The sequence below is a fragment of the Lichtheimia ornata genome (assembly GCF_029851405.1).
Source record: "Lichtheimia ornata isolate CBS 291.66 chromosome Unknown scaffold00047, whole genome shotgun sequence".
NCBI lineage: Eukaryota > Fungi > Mucoromycota > Mucoromycetes > Mucorales > Lichtheimiaceae > Lichtheimia > Lichtheimia ornata.
Window position 1 is genome coordinate 239814 of NW_026695367.1, and position 14839 is coordinate 254652.

At 44.6% G+C, this 14839-nt stretch overlaps 8 protein-coding genes across 8 annotated transcripts; 4 read left to right on the forward strand and 4 right to left on the reverse strand.

Annotated features, from left to right (window-relative positions):
* Positions 1 to 101: 101 nt before the first annotated feature.
* Positions 102 to 1243, reverse strand: O0I10_008736 (uncharacterized protein; the record flags this gene model as incomplete). The annotated part of the gene is made up of 2 exons (XM_058488737.1): positions 102 to 997; positions 1078 to 1243. The coding sequence occupies 2 exons, from the start codon at positions 1241 to 1243 to the stop codon at positions 102 to 104; spliced, it is 1062 nt and encodes a 353-aa protein (XP_058340560.1).
* A 119-nt stretch (positions 1244 to 1362) lies between these two features.
* On the reverse strand, positions 1363 to 3158 carry O0I10_008737 (uncharacterized protein; the record flags this gene model as incomplete). Its single annotated transcript, XM_058488738.1, has 10 exons — positions 1363 to 1533; positions 1598 to 1701; positions 1763 to 1876; positions 1935 to 2154; positions 2218 to 2240; positions 2300 to 2314; positions 2380 to 2447; positions 2505 to 2587; positions 2660 to 2743; positions 2805 to 3158. 10 exons carry the CDS (start codon positions 3156 to 3158, stop codon positions 1363 to 1365), a joined length of 1236 nt encoding a protein of 411 aa, XP_058340561.1.
* A 757-nt stretch (positions 3159 to 3915) lies between these two features.
* Positions 3916 to 4675, forward strand: O0I10_008738 (uncharacterized protein; the record flags this gene model as incomplete). Its single annotated transcript, XM_058488739.1, has 2 exons — positions 3916 to 4374; positions 4448 to 4675. The coding sequence occupies 2 exons, from the start codon at positions 3916 to 3918 to the stop codon at positions 4673 to 4675; spliced, it is 687 nt and encodes a 228-aa protein (XP_058340562.1).
* Positions 4676 to 4928: 253 nt separating this feature from the next.
* On the forward strand, positions 4929 to 6340 carry O0I10_008739 (uncharacterized protein; the record flags this gene model as incomplete). The annotated part of the gene is made up of 2 exons (XM_058488740.1): positions 4929 to 5459; positions 5519 to 6340. 2 exons carry the CDS (start codon positions 4929 to 4931, stop codon positions 6338 to 6340), a joined length of 1353 nt encoding a protein of 450 aa, XP_058340563.1.
* Positions 6341 to 6499: 159 nt separating this feature from the next.
* O0I10_008740 (uncharacterized protein) lies at positions 6500 to 8623 on the reverse strand (the record flags this gene model as incomplete). Its single annotated transcript, XM_058488741.1, has 9 exons — positions 6500 to 6904; positions 6964 to 7165; positions 7218 to 7400; positions 7456 to 7648; positions 7747 to 7875; positions 7963 to 8047; positions 8128 to 8241; positions 8314 to 8358; positions 8438 to 8623. The coding sequence occupies 9 exons, from the start codon at positions 8621 to 8623 to the stop codon at positions 6500 to 6502; spliced, it is 1542 nt and encodes a 513-aa protein (XP_058340564.1).
* A 295-nt stretch (positions 8624 to 8918) lies between these two features.
* On the reverse strand, positions 8919 to 9891 carry O0I10_008741 (uncharacterized protein; the record flags this gene model as incomplete). The annotated part of the gene is made up of 2 exons (XM_058488742.1): positions 8919 to 9203; positions 9265 to 9891. The coding sequence occupies 2 exons, from the start codon at positions 9889 to 9891 to the stop codon at positions 8919 to 8921; spliced, it is 912 nt and encodes a 303-aa protein (XP_058340565.1).
* A 986-nt stretch (positions 9892 to 10877) lies between these two features.
* O0I10_008742 (phosphoribosylamine-glycine ligase) lies at positions 10878 to 13647 on the forward strand (the record flags this gene model as incomplete). Its single annotated transcript, XM_058488743.1, has 7 exons — positions 10878 to 10887; positions 10969 to 11070; positions 11131 to 11225; positions 11293 to 11359; positions 11423 to 12102; positions 12159 to 12478; positions 12549 to 13647. 7 exons carry the CDS (start codon positions 10878 to 10880, stop codon positions 13645 to 13647), a joined length of 2373 nt encoding a protein of 790 aa, XP_058340566.1.
* Positions 13648 to 13935: 288 nt separating this feature from the next.
* O0I10_008743 (uncharacterized protein) lies at positions 13936 to 14831 on the forward strand (the record flags this gene model as incomplete). The annotated part of the gene is made up of 4 exons (XM_058488744.1): positions 13936 to 13997; positions 14091 to 14505; positions 14566 to 14675; positions 14747 to 14831. 4 exons carry the CDS (start codon positions 13936 to 13938, stop codon positions 14829 to 14831), a joined length of 672 nt encoding a protein of 223 aa, XP_058340567.1.
* Positions 14832 to 14839: the final 8 nt, after the last annotated feature.

Sequence of the window (14839 nt, forward strand, 5' to 3'; positions counted from 1 at the left end):
GGAATAAACAGCAGCGCCAATGATTTTGTTGTCAAATGTAGTAGTGTAGTCTATTGATGATAATGCTTATCTCAAGTTCTAACTATAGACCACCCCCACTTTTATGCGGCTCCCTCGTTCCATGCAATGACAGCCATCAAAGCTAATCCCACCAACATGGCTCCAAATTCATATAATGCTTGACGACGATCTTTTTGAATCTTGCCGGTCACTTCGAGTAGTTCAGGAATGACACCCACCGTAGCAATGTACATGAATCCACCAGCAGTGAAAGGAATCACCAAATCGCTCCATTGTAAACCGGTTGCCATGATACCAGCATCATGCAATGCATCATGTGCTGCCTTTTCGGATGATGACGACCGAGACATTTGCTCAATGACGATGCCGATAATAGTACCAAGAAAAGCGCCAACAGCTGTTGTGAATTGCGCCATCATGGCTCGTTGCTTGGTGAAACCTGACTGGATCAAGATGGCATAATCACCCACTTCATGAGGGATCTCGTGGAAAAATACAGCTACAGCGGTAGTGGCACCGACGCTGGGGGATGCATAGAAGGAAGCTGCCATGGCAAGACCATCCGTCATGTTGTGTGTAAAATCGGCAAGCAAGTTCAAATAGGCACTAAGCTTGATACCACCATCATTGTTGTTATGCTTGTGTTCCTCCTCTTCCTCCTTTTCATTCTCTTTTTGCTTTCCACCATTACGTTGTCGAAGATTGTTGTCTTTTGAATCCTTCACAGCAGATGTTGTTGCATGATCATGGTCGTTCTGTTCTTGGTGGTGATGATGATGATGGTCATGACCGCTACCACCATTAAAGACACGCATCAACTTGTCCATGACGAAAAAGAAGAACAATCCACCAAAGATACCCATGCCGATAAGGACATTCTTTTGCTCATTGACCTGCACCATGGATCCGCTCTCAACGTGTTCACCGAGGAATGCATGTGGCAACAAGTGCAAAAAGACATCTCCCAATAATCCACCTATCATCATACATACCATCACATGTTAATTGATCCCTGCACGCGAGTTCATATGGGTGATAGATAGAGGATCTCCTTACCAACAGCAAAACTGACCAAGACGTTCAACGCGCCTGTATTGATATCAGGAGGGACAAAGTACAATAGTAGATTGGGGAAGATGGAAATGTAAGCTGTGGCCAGCAATGAGTTCACCATGGGGCTGCCTGGAAAGAGGTAGGCAAACGCGGTTGCCTGTAATGACATGGTTGACGAGATGGAGGGTTGATGAAGTAAAAGGAGATACGCGCACGATGAACTTGGCTTGCGGAGATTGGCTCTTTTATTCGCTCTACTACTGCTACTTGCTACCACTACCACTACTATTACTGCTGCTGCTGCTGCTGCTGCGATAACGATGTAGATGATGATGATGATAATGCTGATGATGATGATGATGATGATACCTTGTTTGCTGTCCAGAATGCACACTCGTATACATACTTCAACATGCCATCTGGATTCGATGTATAGGTGGTGTTGATCATCTTCTCGTTCTATACATCACGAAAAGTAAGTCCCCAGCTTGAACAATCAATATAAAATTTCACATCCACTAACCGTAAATTGGAATCCAATATCCTTCGATACCCGCTTGACTTCCTCCAAACTCAATTCAATCGATGACTCGTTGGGTGCGTCTTCAAAATGGTACAAGAGAGGTCCTATACATGATTACATTAGTTTCTCTTTGCTCGATTACTATTTCCATCATAAAGCACATACCAATGTTGATCCAGGTACCTCCCTCCTTGAGGATCTTGTGGATAGTCTCAATGTAGGACAAGATGTTGGTTGCCGTATCAATAAAGAAGCAAGTCACCACCACATCCCATGCACCTGTTGCATAAGTATCTCCATCAGAATCTCATGCCATAAAGTGCTGAAAAACACCTACCATGGTTGCTCTCATCATCACCATATACTTCCACGAATTCACCTGCAGCCATTGAAAAGTCAACCGTGGATGGTAAATTGGATGGCACAATATCTGGGACACGCACAGGTGCAAGTTGTTGTGACGACAAGCGGATGTTGGAAAAGGAATGCACGAATGGATAAATCTCGTATTCCCCAGCCTTGCTCATTCGATTCAACACGAAATTGGATGCCACGAGCTATTCCAGATAAAACTACCATTAGCCTCTCACTTTTTACCTTTTCCTTCCATCTTTCTTTACCATAAAGAATGAAAACTCGTTTCCTATCATTGCATGGAGATTAATAATTCATGTCACATGATGTATTCTTGGTACAACTTACCTTGACAGCTAAAACCTGTGAACGGCATGAAAAGGGCACATGAGATCAAACTGAGATCCAAAATAGAGATCGTTACATACCTTGTCGAGCAATATCATAAGCCAATCGACCCAATCCTGCACCAGGCACCAAGACTCGAATATGACCTCTGTTGTATAGTAGAAATCAACAATCACAATCCTAACCCTTATCAACTTGTACATACCGTTCTTCAACCTTGAGATCTTTGTAGATCGAATTGAGCTCTTCCAAGATAGGACGATAAGTGGCATCACGTTCAGCTTTTCCCTATAAAAGAGAGAGAGAGAGAGAGAGGTTAGAGTGGAGCATTGAATGATAGCAGGATGTTTCACTTTTTACCTCTTCAGCCCAATCGCGTACAAATTGCTTTAATGTGCTTCGCACCTTGTCCATGTCCATAGGAGTTACAGGTGGATTGTTGCCCTGGATGGATAGAGAGATCCATGAATACGATGATTGTCAAGCGAGGAATGAAGAGAGTTACCTTATCACGACATCCTTCAGCGACCAGAGCACGTGGATCGATACCCATAAACATGCCAGCGCATTTGACTATATCCCGAAGCATGATCATGTTTTGCTCGATACACCGGTCCACTTGGTTTATCTTATCCATCACGTCAGGAATAAGTCGTTTGTGGTGTTCTGGAAGAGCGAGGAAGTCGTGTCGACGGCGATGGTTTCGTTTCAGCGCATGGGATTTGTAGTAAGTGAAGGCGGTCAAGACGTTGCGTAAATGAATACGTTCAGCTTCAGCAGGATCCACGGCATCATGGTTATGGTCGTGCATGGGGTGGTCGTGATCGTGCGTGTGATCGTGTGTATGTGTGTGGTCCATAGTATTCGAGAAGCACCAAGTAAAGAGAAGGATACGACACGCTGCCGTCAAGTGATCTCAGAGAGAGAGATTATACTCGCAACCCAGCCCATCTCGTTGTCGTTGTCGTTCTCGTCGTTCCCCGCACATTGGATTTCTCTCATAGCAACCTGCCATCATCATCATCGTTCACTATGAGCCTATTAAAGATTATTTCATTCTTAAGTGTGACCCATTGTAGTAGTATTTGATACATGGCTTGTTCTATTGCACAAGGAGCTATCATCATCAATGCATTCATTGTCCACCTCCTACATCTCGCCGTCATCTTTGTTGTTACACCCAAACCAATGCCTGTGCATCCATTCTTACCACTATGATCGATACCGTCAACCGTAAACAAAGACCACTTTGCACACACGTATTCATCATGTCGTATTAATGAAGACTACCCTTCTCTAATGCTGTTGTCTTTGTTACACACAACAACCCATGCCTTGTTGCGAATGACAACCATCGTGGATACATACAAAAGGCACTCACATAATCCGTTGGTTGATAAACAATGCTCATTGAGTCCAAAGATATGAACATCAATGATAGCTTTAATGATTAAATGCCATGTGGACAAGAAGTACAAGTAGTGGAGCAAATATCATGTGATGAGGTTGAAGGAGTTTGGGGTTGACATTTGTGTGACATGAAAAAAAAGTTGGGTTGTGCTGAGATTGTTGGTTCTTCCTTTTTTCTCTTTTTTCCTTTTCGTTCAGGAACGACAATGACCATCAAGGACTCATCTGAAAAGAGCAGCTGTTGCAGCACGTCCAAGCTCCTTCGTCTTTTATTCGTCTTTACTTTGCTCGCTGCCGTGTTTGTCGGCTTTGACCAAGTCAAGGAACGGTTCTATGTGTTTGACCAGCACGTGCTTCACAAGGTCGCCCAACGCAACATTGAGAAATATCAAAATGACAGCCATGCCATGATCACCAACATTGCTGCCGATTTGGAGCGTGAGTATCCTGGTCATATTCAAATCAAGGAAGAATGGGTATTCAACAATGCCGGTGGTGCTATGGGCTCCATGTGGATTTTGCACGCCTCCATTACCGAGTATGTCATCATCTTTGGCACCCCTGTTGGCACTGAGGGTCATACCGGTCGTTTCCTTGCCGACGATTACTTTATCATCTTGGAAGGTGAACAATGGGCATATGCTGCTGGTGAACTTAAGCGTGAGGTAAGTAAAAAGAAAAAGGAAGAGGTTGAAGGAAAAGGCGAACAAGGTATTCATATGTATATACTACGTATAGGTGTATAAGCCTGGTGAGATGCATCATTTGGCCCGTGGTAACTGCCAACAATACAAGATCCCTGAACACGCTTGGGCTTTGGAATACGCTCGTGGATGGATTCCATTGATGCTTCCTTTTGGCATGTTTGACACAATCTTTTCCACCGTTGACTTTGTTTCATTCTACCACACTTTCCGACTCTACGGCAAGGCCGCCATCTCCGAGTTGCTTCAAGGCAAGATTTAGAGGGTGATGATCTTTTATCACAATTCCCCATTTATACTGTATACAACTGCGTAATAAGTATGTAATACATCCTTTTTGTTTTTTATTCATTGTCTCTTTGTCAAGTCAACGGAGAATTACGGGGTATAAGTAGATCGAGGTGGGCGTTGGGTGTTAAAATGGGGGAGGAGTTGTGGGCTGATCTTTGTTGCATACATCACACACCGCTTCTTTTCTCTCCCACGATATCTGCTGCATACCCATACACGCACTCATGGAGGCCATCGATGACTACGCCAATGAAAACATTGCACGATCGCTAGCCTATACGGTGCTCGAGCAAAGACAACAACACAACTTTACAACCTTGGTTCCCATGGCATCCAAGTTGCTAGCCCACCGAGTTCGATTCCTTGGACCATCGCTGTCAAGTAGTAGTGGTAACGACTCGAATGAAGAACCATCCAAAGACGAGTGGAGCAACCTTATTCAATGGCAAAAGGACGACTGTCAAAGGATCATCGAGACTGAGTGGAGTACACATGATCAATTGTATCGTAATCCAGTATACTACAAACGGCTAGACGCAGAGACGTTGCATTGCATGGTGGAATTTGCAGCAGTGGATCATCGACGTTATGCAGTTGTATTGATACTCGAGGAGGGCGCAACCGACATTTCAGAGTTAAAGTATCACAACACCAAGGCATTCTCGGAGGATGATTGGAATACCAATGTTGTCAAGAGGTGGTCCGAATCATTAGAACATGCTGAACGTGATTATATGGTCCCACCCAGCCCAGAGGTACGTAATACCCAAATCCCCTTGATGATTCACACACACTCCTAATTCATGTTATATAGCCTGTAGCAACAGCGAATGGACACGAGGCACCAGATGGATATTGGGGTCAATGGTCATCTGATGAGAACGATGATGAAGAAGATGATGATGAAGACTTGGAGATCAAGGGTAAAAGGGGAGGACGTGTTGTTGATGGTGAAAAGAAAACAAGCACGAGCATGGAGGACAAGGAGGAAGATTCAGAGGATTCAGAAGATGAGTATTATGCGAGATGGAGTCAAGACCCTGGAACCCTTACACCAGGTCCTACGGATGATACGACGACGACCGTTGGAGAAACAAGGGATGAAAGACGCACGTTGCAACCTTACAAAGTGTTCCAAAGTTTGGCTGATACGGAGCGACAAGAGATGCAGGAGGAATATGATACATCATTCAACCCGCTCTATACTGTGCCAAGTGTACCTGATTTAATGGATATGCATACATCGGCCCTGCACGAATTAACGCAAATGTTACACGAATCCCTGCCACCTTCCTCCTCTTCTGGTGGTGCTGCTACAACTACTACTGCAACGACACATGCTCCTCCTCCTCCCCTTTCAACTACCACAGTGGATCCTTTGCCCAAAGTAGTCCGATCCCGCGAAAATGACGAGTTTTCACAACAACAACAACAACACGTGCCAGGTGCTTTCCCATTAGCCCCAACCACCCCACCCACACATGCATCATCCTATGGTCAAGAAGCAGGTCGGATGTTCCTCGAAAAGAGCATGCGTGCTTTGATTGGTGTTGCTCGTCTCGTTGGTTTCAAAGATTCGGACATTCTCGGCATGGTCAAACATATCATTAGCGAAGACACTAAAGCCATTGCATAATTTTACATGTTTTTGTATTTGTATTGTGTGGATTGAAATGTGTGAATAATGTGTGTCATGTGTGGTGGTGAGGGTGTGTGTGTGTGTGCTGTGCTTTGTGAATAATGTGCATGATAACAAAAGAAAGAAAGAAAAACTATACATGTGGGGGGAAGGTACTTAATAAAGCCACTTTAAGCTTGTGCTTTCACCATCTTCCACAAAGTCGGTCTTGCGAGTGAGAACATCGAGCACCTTGGCAGCAACACCTTGCTTGCCATTACGTTCACGCAAAAAGTATTGTACCACCTCATCAAAGCTGAGTGCATAAAGTCCAACATCAGCAGCTTCACCGGTAACAACACGCTTGATATCATCTTCGGAAGGCAACATGTACTTGCGGTGGGGGTAGCGCTTGTAGTCTTTACGAGTCAACAATTGGAGATGTTGTGGTGATGGTGCGTCGAAGTATTCTTGCTTGATCTTATCCAACTTGACATCACTCAACTGGGATGGTTGCCAAGATGCCTTTTTCCGGGGCTTCTTAAGTTGCGAGTTGACACCTTCAGGGAAATCATGTCCTTGCTATTATTGATACATTGTTAGCCTCATGTATGGATACTTCTTCCCTCTTTTTACTTTACCAAGAACTTTTGCACAAGGTGATATTCCATCTTGAAGCATTGACCAAGAGTAAGGTTTGCACCAGCACGCAATTGTTGCAAGGTAACCTTGAGCGATGTGGGTGATACAGCCTTCAAAGCCTTGAGCGTTTCAATGGACCATTCAGAGCCTTCCTTTTCAAGGGCCTCAACAATTTGCTCCATGGTATCATACTTGAAACATCTAGAATGCTATTAATAAAAGCCATAGGGGATCAAGGTGATATGGTTGTTACCTATCGATAGCTTCACGGATGGAACCACCCAAAGAGAAACCAGGTTCTTGATCCATTTCAGCAGAGAATTCTTCGATGGCAGTGTTGATCACATCGTGTGTGGGATTTTCAATTTCAGAAAGGCGAGCTTCAAGGGCAGCAATGCGTGATGAGGGTACATAGTGGGTAGCGATACCAGCATAGCTATATTTTTAATGTTAGACTCCCACCCACCCTATTGCTTACACACAATACTTACAATGCATCAGCGGCGCTTAAGCGTTTGCCGGTCAAACCAAGGTAGGTTCCAAGTTCACCATCAAGACGAGACAAAAAGAAGCTGCCACCCACTTCGGGAAGGAAACCAATACCAGTTTCAGGCATGGCAAAGAGCGTGTTTTCGGTAGCAATACGGAAGGGTGCATGCACAGACAAGCCAACACCTCCACCCACTATAAAGTACGGTTCCCACAAGATTAGGTTAGACGCCTATTCCAAACCTGGGCCCCCTCCTCACTATCACCATCCTACTACTACTACTACTACATACTTGTGATGCCATCCATAATAGCGACATAAGGTGTGTCAAGGGTACCAATGAGATGATCAAGTTGATATTCATTCTCAAAAAAGGCTGCAGCTTCCTTAAGTTTTCCTTCGGTGGCGAGATCGACAACAGCTATAAATGTACACACGCTCCATGTGAATCTATGTGTCACATATACACACACACTCTCTCTCTCCTTGTTGGGCTCCCAAAACTTACATTGCACATCACCGCCAGCACAGAATGCTTTTCCGCCACTGCTCTTGAGAAGGATGATTTTGGCTAGATCAGACTTTTCCCACGCCTATATCCAAAAAAAGTATCGTCAATGCACAAATCCCTCCTACTTTTACCGGCATTATCGGCCTCGTCGCATGTATATACCTGGATCTCAGGGGTGATCCTTTCCACCATGTTGAGGTTCAATGCATTGAATTTCTTGGGGCGGTTGAGAATGATTTCACGCACACCAACATTCTTGACAGTAAGCACTTCGGACTATTGATAATAGTACAATGATGATGAGCGGGGCTATATACAAGATAACACTATAAACACAACACAGCTTACCTCGGCACCAGCAGTAGCTACACTAGCAGAAGCACTGGTCGACATCTATTGACGTATATCGATTAATCAAAAAGAAATGAAAAAGGATATAGAAAAGAGAAAGAGAAAGGGGGTGGGGACTTGCCTTGGAGTTTGACAACCAGTTGTAAGGAACACGCTTAGCAGCTGCAGCAGGTCGAGGTGCGGTTGCCAAGGAACGTGTAGAGGACACCACATTGACAGCAACAGGGGAAGCAATGCGTTGCTTGGATAATCGCAATGCGGATCGTTGGAGTTGATTGCTGACGCGTCTGGAAACGAGTTGACTCATTGTGAAGAGAGAATAAAAATAATAACAACAAATGCGACTTTTGCGGACCAAAGATCAGAGCCAGCTTTTCGGCCATCCATTTTATAGGTGGTCTTCGTGACTCCCTTTCTCCTCCATTCCTCAAACACCCGTGAGAAGTAATGCTAAATCCATTGTATATCTCGATAAGCTACATCCGTCTTTTCTTCGTTTATTGCTTCATTTGGGATATGGACCGCGGGTATACTATGATGTCAAATCATGCCAACGAGTTGGTTGGTTCATGGGTGCTGCTGTTGCTATGCTACCACAATCGCTATGCTCCTCCTCCTCCTGCTGCAAACGCTTTCCTCATGGCCAATTCTTGATCATCCATCTCTTCCAAATCATTTGCCTTGCTTGTCAATGCTGCTTGTCCTTGTTCAATAAGCGATTGGAGTTGTTCTTCCATTCTTGTAAACATTTCATCCTCCTGGGGTTCTTTATCATTCACACTAGTATCAGCGGGTGCACCAATAAGGGTTGAATTGACATCGGTGACAGTAACGGAAGGAAGTTGAAGCGATGGTAACACGATGTGTCTCTTGGCACCACCACCATCCTGCGTGTGAAATTATTAGCATAAGATTCATCATGTCTCTCACGCATAGATAGATACGCACGTGTTTGTCATTTCCTAGACTATTACAAGTACCACTGCTGCTGCTGCTGCTGTTGCTGTTGCTGCAATTACTGCTACTCCTGCTATGCTGACTTTGTTGTCTTGCCATACTTTCAGCCCATTCCATTGTACGTCTTCGTTTTGAATCCTCTAAACTTTCTCGTTGTTGTCTTGGATGATGATGATGATGCTGTTGCTGCCTCAGTGGTGGATGCGTATGTCGCCATTGTCGGATATCCATAATACGATGTTGTTCCTTGTCATCATACATTGCAGGAGACGCTTCAATGCGTTCTCGCTTATGTAAATCGCCCTTCCAGTAATTGTAGGCTGCAAGTGCAAGTGCTGAAGTAAATAGTAAAGCGTCCAATAACTTTGAAAGCACCAAGTTGACTATACAAGACACAACCGTTTGTGAACTCTTTTGTTGTGGTGGCAGAGAACGATAGTGCTGATAGGGTGGTGGGTGGAGGTGGTGGCGATCTTTGTTCATGGCATCGTGCTTGGCATGCTCATGCGATGGGTGGCGGTGATGTCGTTGTTGTCCTCTACTGACCAGGTCCATTGAACGTTGTGCATGCTGCTGTTGCTGCAATGACGTGGGTTGTTCGGGTTCAAAAAGTGACATGAGGTGTAGGACGTATAGCGATAGAGAGAGAGAGAGAAAGAGACAGAGGGAAAAAGAGGAGAAAGACAACAAAGGAGTACAAGATGTTTGGTGAGACAAACAGATGCGATGATGATAATGAGAATGATGGTGGTGGTGATGGTTGTAACCAAATTATCATGCGTCCAGCTGACCGGATTATCGCCAAAAGCGTCGCCTGCTCAATATGCACGCCCCTCCTTGTTATGCTCGCCATCATCATATATCACGTCATCTTGTACTGCTCAATCTGACATCTTCATATCTGCACCATGTACCTGAATGTTGTTGTTAATTGCAGATGGCGTGTGTCATCCCATTCTATACCTTAAACCCCCTCATTGATATCACACTACTCATTGTATTCAATAACATGATGACCATGCATAGGTATGCATCTTTGGGATTTGCTTTGTTTAATTCAATAGCTATTATACTGCTGCTGCTACTAGCTCTTGTGTGATGATATGTGGCGCCGTCGATGAGTTGCATAAGTATGCATGATCGCTGTTTTGATCAGCAACCACGCATCCAGATCTCTGGTCCTCAATGTGAATCAACAAGAAAATCCCATATCAATGCTTTTATTCGCTTTATAGCTTATTGTTTGATGATGATGCAATAGTAGAGTGGGACCGATCGAGCATACAAGAAGATGACCTACGTATGTAGGTGACTATGATCAACGTTCAAATGAAAGAATGATGATGTAGATTGTATATAGCGTTCTTGTATACCTACTAAAAGTAATGCAATCCATGATCTTATCAAAGAACCCTGCTTATCTATTATGGATCGATCGCAACATTTAGCTTTAGGCTGTGTGTAACTAAGGGTGACGCATTATTGTACTCACGTTGACAGATGTTTGCAGATCTTGCACGCGAAGCCACCGAGATTGGTTTCAAATGCCTCCCAGATTTGTTGGTTTGAGACACGGTGTCCTTCTCTAACCCCACGTTTTCCTAATGGCTTCTGGTGAGTAATGAGGACGACTCAACAACAACAACAACAACCCCATGGCATGCTTTCATACTAACACAATACCTTGCCTTATAGAAAAGCTCACTATCTTGCTTGTCGGTTCTGGTGGCCGTGAGCATGCTATCGCTTGGCGTCTCGCTCAGTCGAACAAGGTCGAGCATATCTATGTTGCGCCAGGTAACAGCTGAAAAAGACATTCCATGTATCAATATGCAAACATCATGTCGCCAATGACAGGCAATGGCGGTACTGCTATGGGTGACAAGGTTACCAACGTTGCGATCGGTGTCAGCGACTTTGCCAAACTCACCGAGTTTGCTGCTCAACACAATGTAAGTCTATATGAGAAGACCCATATACACACATGGACATGCATACTGATATAGAACCTATGGATAGGTCAACTTGGTGATCCCTGGTCCAGAGCAACCTAGCGTGGAAGGTATTCAAGCCGTCTTTAAAAAGAGTAAGTTTTACTATAAAACATGATCCCCCCCAAAAGTAAGATAGATGACTCACTTTCAAGTAGTTGGTATTCCTTGCTTTGGTCCATCTCCTAAGGCTGCCATGATGGAAGGCTCCAAGACCTTTTCCAAGGATTTCATGAAGAAGCACAACATTCCTACTGCTGCCTACGAGAACTTTACGGACTATGCAAAGGCCAAGGCTTATCTTGAATCGATCAATCATCGTGTGGTGCTCAAGGCATCTGGTTTGGCAGCTGGCAAGGGTGTGTTGATTCCCACTACCAAGGAAGAATCGCTTGCTGGTCTCAAGTCTATCATGGATGACAAGGAATTTGGTGACGCTGGTAACGAAGTTGTCATTGAAGAGTATCTTGAGGGCCAAGAACTTTCGGTGCTTGCATTCTCCGATGGCTATACAGTCATTCCTCTTCCTCCTCTCCAAGATCATAAGCGCGCCTATGATGGTGATGAAGGTCCCAACACCGGTGGTATGGGTGTCTATGCTCCCACTCCTATCAGCACCCCCGAGCTTATGGAAACTGTCAAGCGCACTATTCTTCAACCCACCATCGACGGCATGCGTCATGATGGCTATCCATTCGTTGGTATGCTCTTTACCGGTTTGATGTTGACGGCTTCCGGTCCCAAAGTACTCGAGTACAATGTCCGCTTCGGTGATCCTGAAACTGAAGTTGCTCTTCCTTTGTTGGGTGATGACTCTGATTTGGCTGAAATCATGCTTGTAAGTAATTTACTTGGTTTCCATGGTAACAATTTTATTCATTTTTCATGTATTAGGCTTGTGCTGAAGGTCGATTGGATGCCGTTACTATCACCAGCAAGCAGGCTTATGGTGCCACCGTCATTATTGCTTCTGGAGGATATCCTGGTAGCTATCCCAAGGGCAAGGAAATCACTATTGGTGAGCTCCCCAAGGACGTTATGGTGTTCCATGCTGGTACTGCTTTGAAGGATGGCAAGCTTGTCACTGCTGGTGGTCGTGTGTTGGCTGTCTCTGCTATTGGTACCACTCTTCGCGAAGCCGTTGATAAGGCATATGAAGGTGTCAAGTCCATTCATTTCGAAGGCATGATGTATAGAAAGGATATTGCTCATAGGTAAGTAAAGTAGGATTATCAGCGTTATGAAGTAAGCATGATGGACTCATGATCCTATTCACTTTTATAGAGCCTTCAAGTATACCGAACAACAAGAAAAGGAAACCGGTTTGTCTTATGCTGATGCTGGTGTTGACATTGATGCTGGTAACTTGTTGGTGGAAAAGATCAAGCCATTGGTCAAGTCGACTCGTCGTGTTGGTGCTGATTCTGATATTGGTGGTTTTGGTGGTCTTTTCGATCTCAAGGCTGCTGGCTTCGTCGATCCTATTCTTGTCTCCGCTACGGATGGTATTGGTACCAAGCTCAAGATTGCCCAAGATTGCCGTATCCATGACACTGTTGGTATTGACTTGGTTGCCATGAATGTCAATGACTTGATTGTCCAAGGTGCCGAGCCCCTTTACTTCCTTGATTATTATGCTTGTGGTAAATTGGAGGTGGATGTTGCCAAGGATTTCGTGGCTGGTGTTGCTGAAGGTTGCCGTCAAGCTGGTGCTGCCTTGATTGGTGGTGAAACAGCCGAGATGCCTGGTCTTTATGCTTTGGGTGATTATGATGGTGCCGGTTTTGCTGTGGGTGCTGTGGATCGTACAAAGATCCTTCCCCGCGCTGATTTGCCTATCCAAGCTGGCGATGTCGTGCTCGGTCTCGGCTCTTCTGGTGTTCACTCTAACGGCTTCTCGTTGGTGCGCAAGATTGTCTCCACTCAACCTGGTTTGACTTATCAATCGCCTTGCCCTTGGAATAACGAAAAGACGCTTGGTGAAGCCTTGCTCACCCCTACTCGCATCTATGTGAAGCAACTTTTGCCTGCCATTCGCAAGGATCTTATCAAGGGTATGGCCCATATCACTGGTGGTGGCTTTATCGACAACATTCCACGTGTGATGCCCAAGGATCTTGCTGTCAAGTTGAATGCTGCTGGTTGGGAATTGCCACCCATTTTCAAGTGGCTCAAGCAAGCTGGTGGCCTATCAGCCTATGAAATGGCACGCACTTTCAACTGTGGTATTGGTATGATCCTTGTCGTGAACAGCAATGCCGTCGAACAAGTCAAGCAATTGTTGCAAGAGGCAAACGAGCAAGTTTACGAAATTGGTCAAGTTGTTACTAAGGCTGACCTTGGTGGAGAAGAAGTTCAAGTCAATGGCACTGAAGCATGGTAATAATAAGATAGTCTACCACACAACAACATCACACACGCGCACACGCACATACGCACACACACACACACATTCATACACACCTATACACACATAACACACATATCATGTATAAAAAGATCCGCATTTACTTGTCTGCAGCACATAAAAAAACACTCCCATGCTGCATAAATAAAAGATTCTCTCTTGTAATCGTAATCCCCGTCTGCTGACAAATCATTCTGACAACCTTTTTCTTGGGAACTACCACCATCACTAATCATACTTTTTCTTTCCCTTTCCCTAACAACTATGGCTGCCACAAAGAATATCGTCCTCAAGATTGATGTCATTAGTGATACGATTTGCCCTTGGTATGTTCAACTCTATCGATCACACACACACACCTTTGTGCAAGTACATACAAAGAGAGTGTTTATTCATTGACTACTATGCTATCCTACCAGGTGCTTTATCGGGAAACGAAGGCTTGAGAAAGCAATGAGCCAGTTTACATCGACGCATCCCAATGTCTCTTTTGATGTGGAATGGCACCCGTTTCAACTCTCACCCACCATGTCAAAGACAAACCCGAAACCAAAGATGGAGCATTATATCCGCAAGTTTGGAGAAGAACGTGCCAATGCTATGGTGCCTTATATCAAAAGTGTGGGGGAACCAGAAGGCATCTCCTTTTCATATGGTGGTGTCATGGCCAATACGCTTGATTCACACCGCCTTATTCACTGGTCGAGACAATTTGGATGCCAAAATCAAGTCGTTGAAGAGCTGTTTAAGGATTACTTTGAACGCGAGCAGAACATTGGTGATGCATCTGTTTTGGCAGCAGCAGCTGAACGTGCTGGCATCGATAAGAACAAGGTAACCTTTAAAAATTGGATGCATGCGTTGCATTTTCACCACTGACAACATTTACATTAGGCATTGTCCTACCTGAAATCGGATCAAGATGTTGATAGTGTGAGTGCAGCAGTGGAAGAAAATAGAATCAACAGCATGGGAGGCGTACCCAATTACAAGATCCAGCACAAGTAAGTCCAGGCATTTGTTTTGTGTGTATGTACAATCATCATTCCATTGACACTTACCCCGTGTACAATAGGTTCACTTTTCCAGGGGCTCAGGAACCTGCTTCGTTTGTGGCATTCTTTGAAAAAGCTTTGCATCAATTACAAAGTACCTTATAAGATTGTTA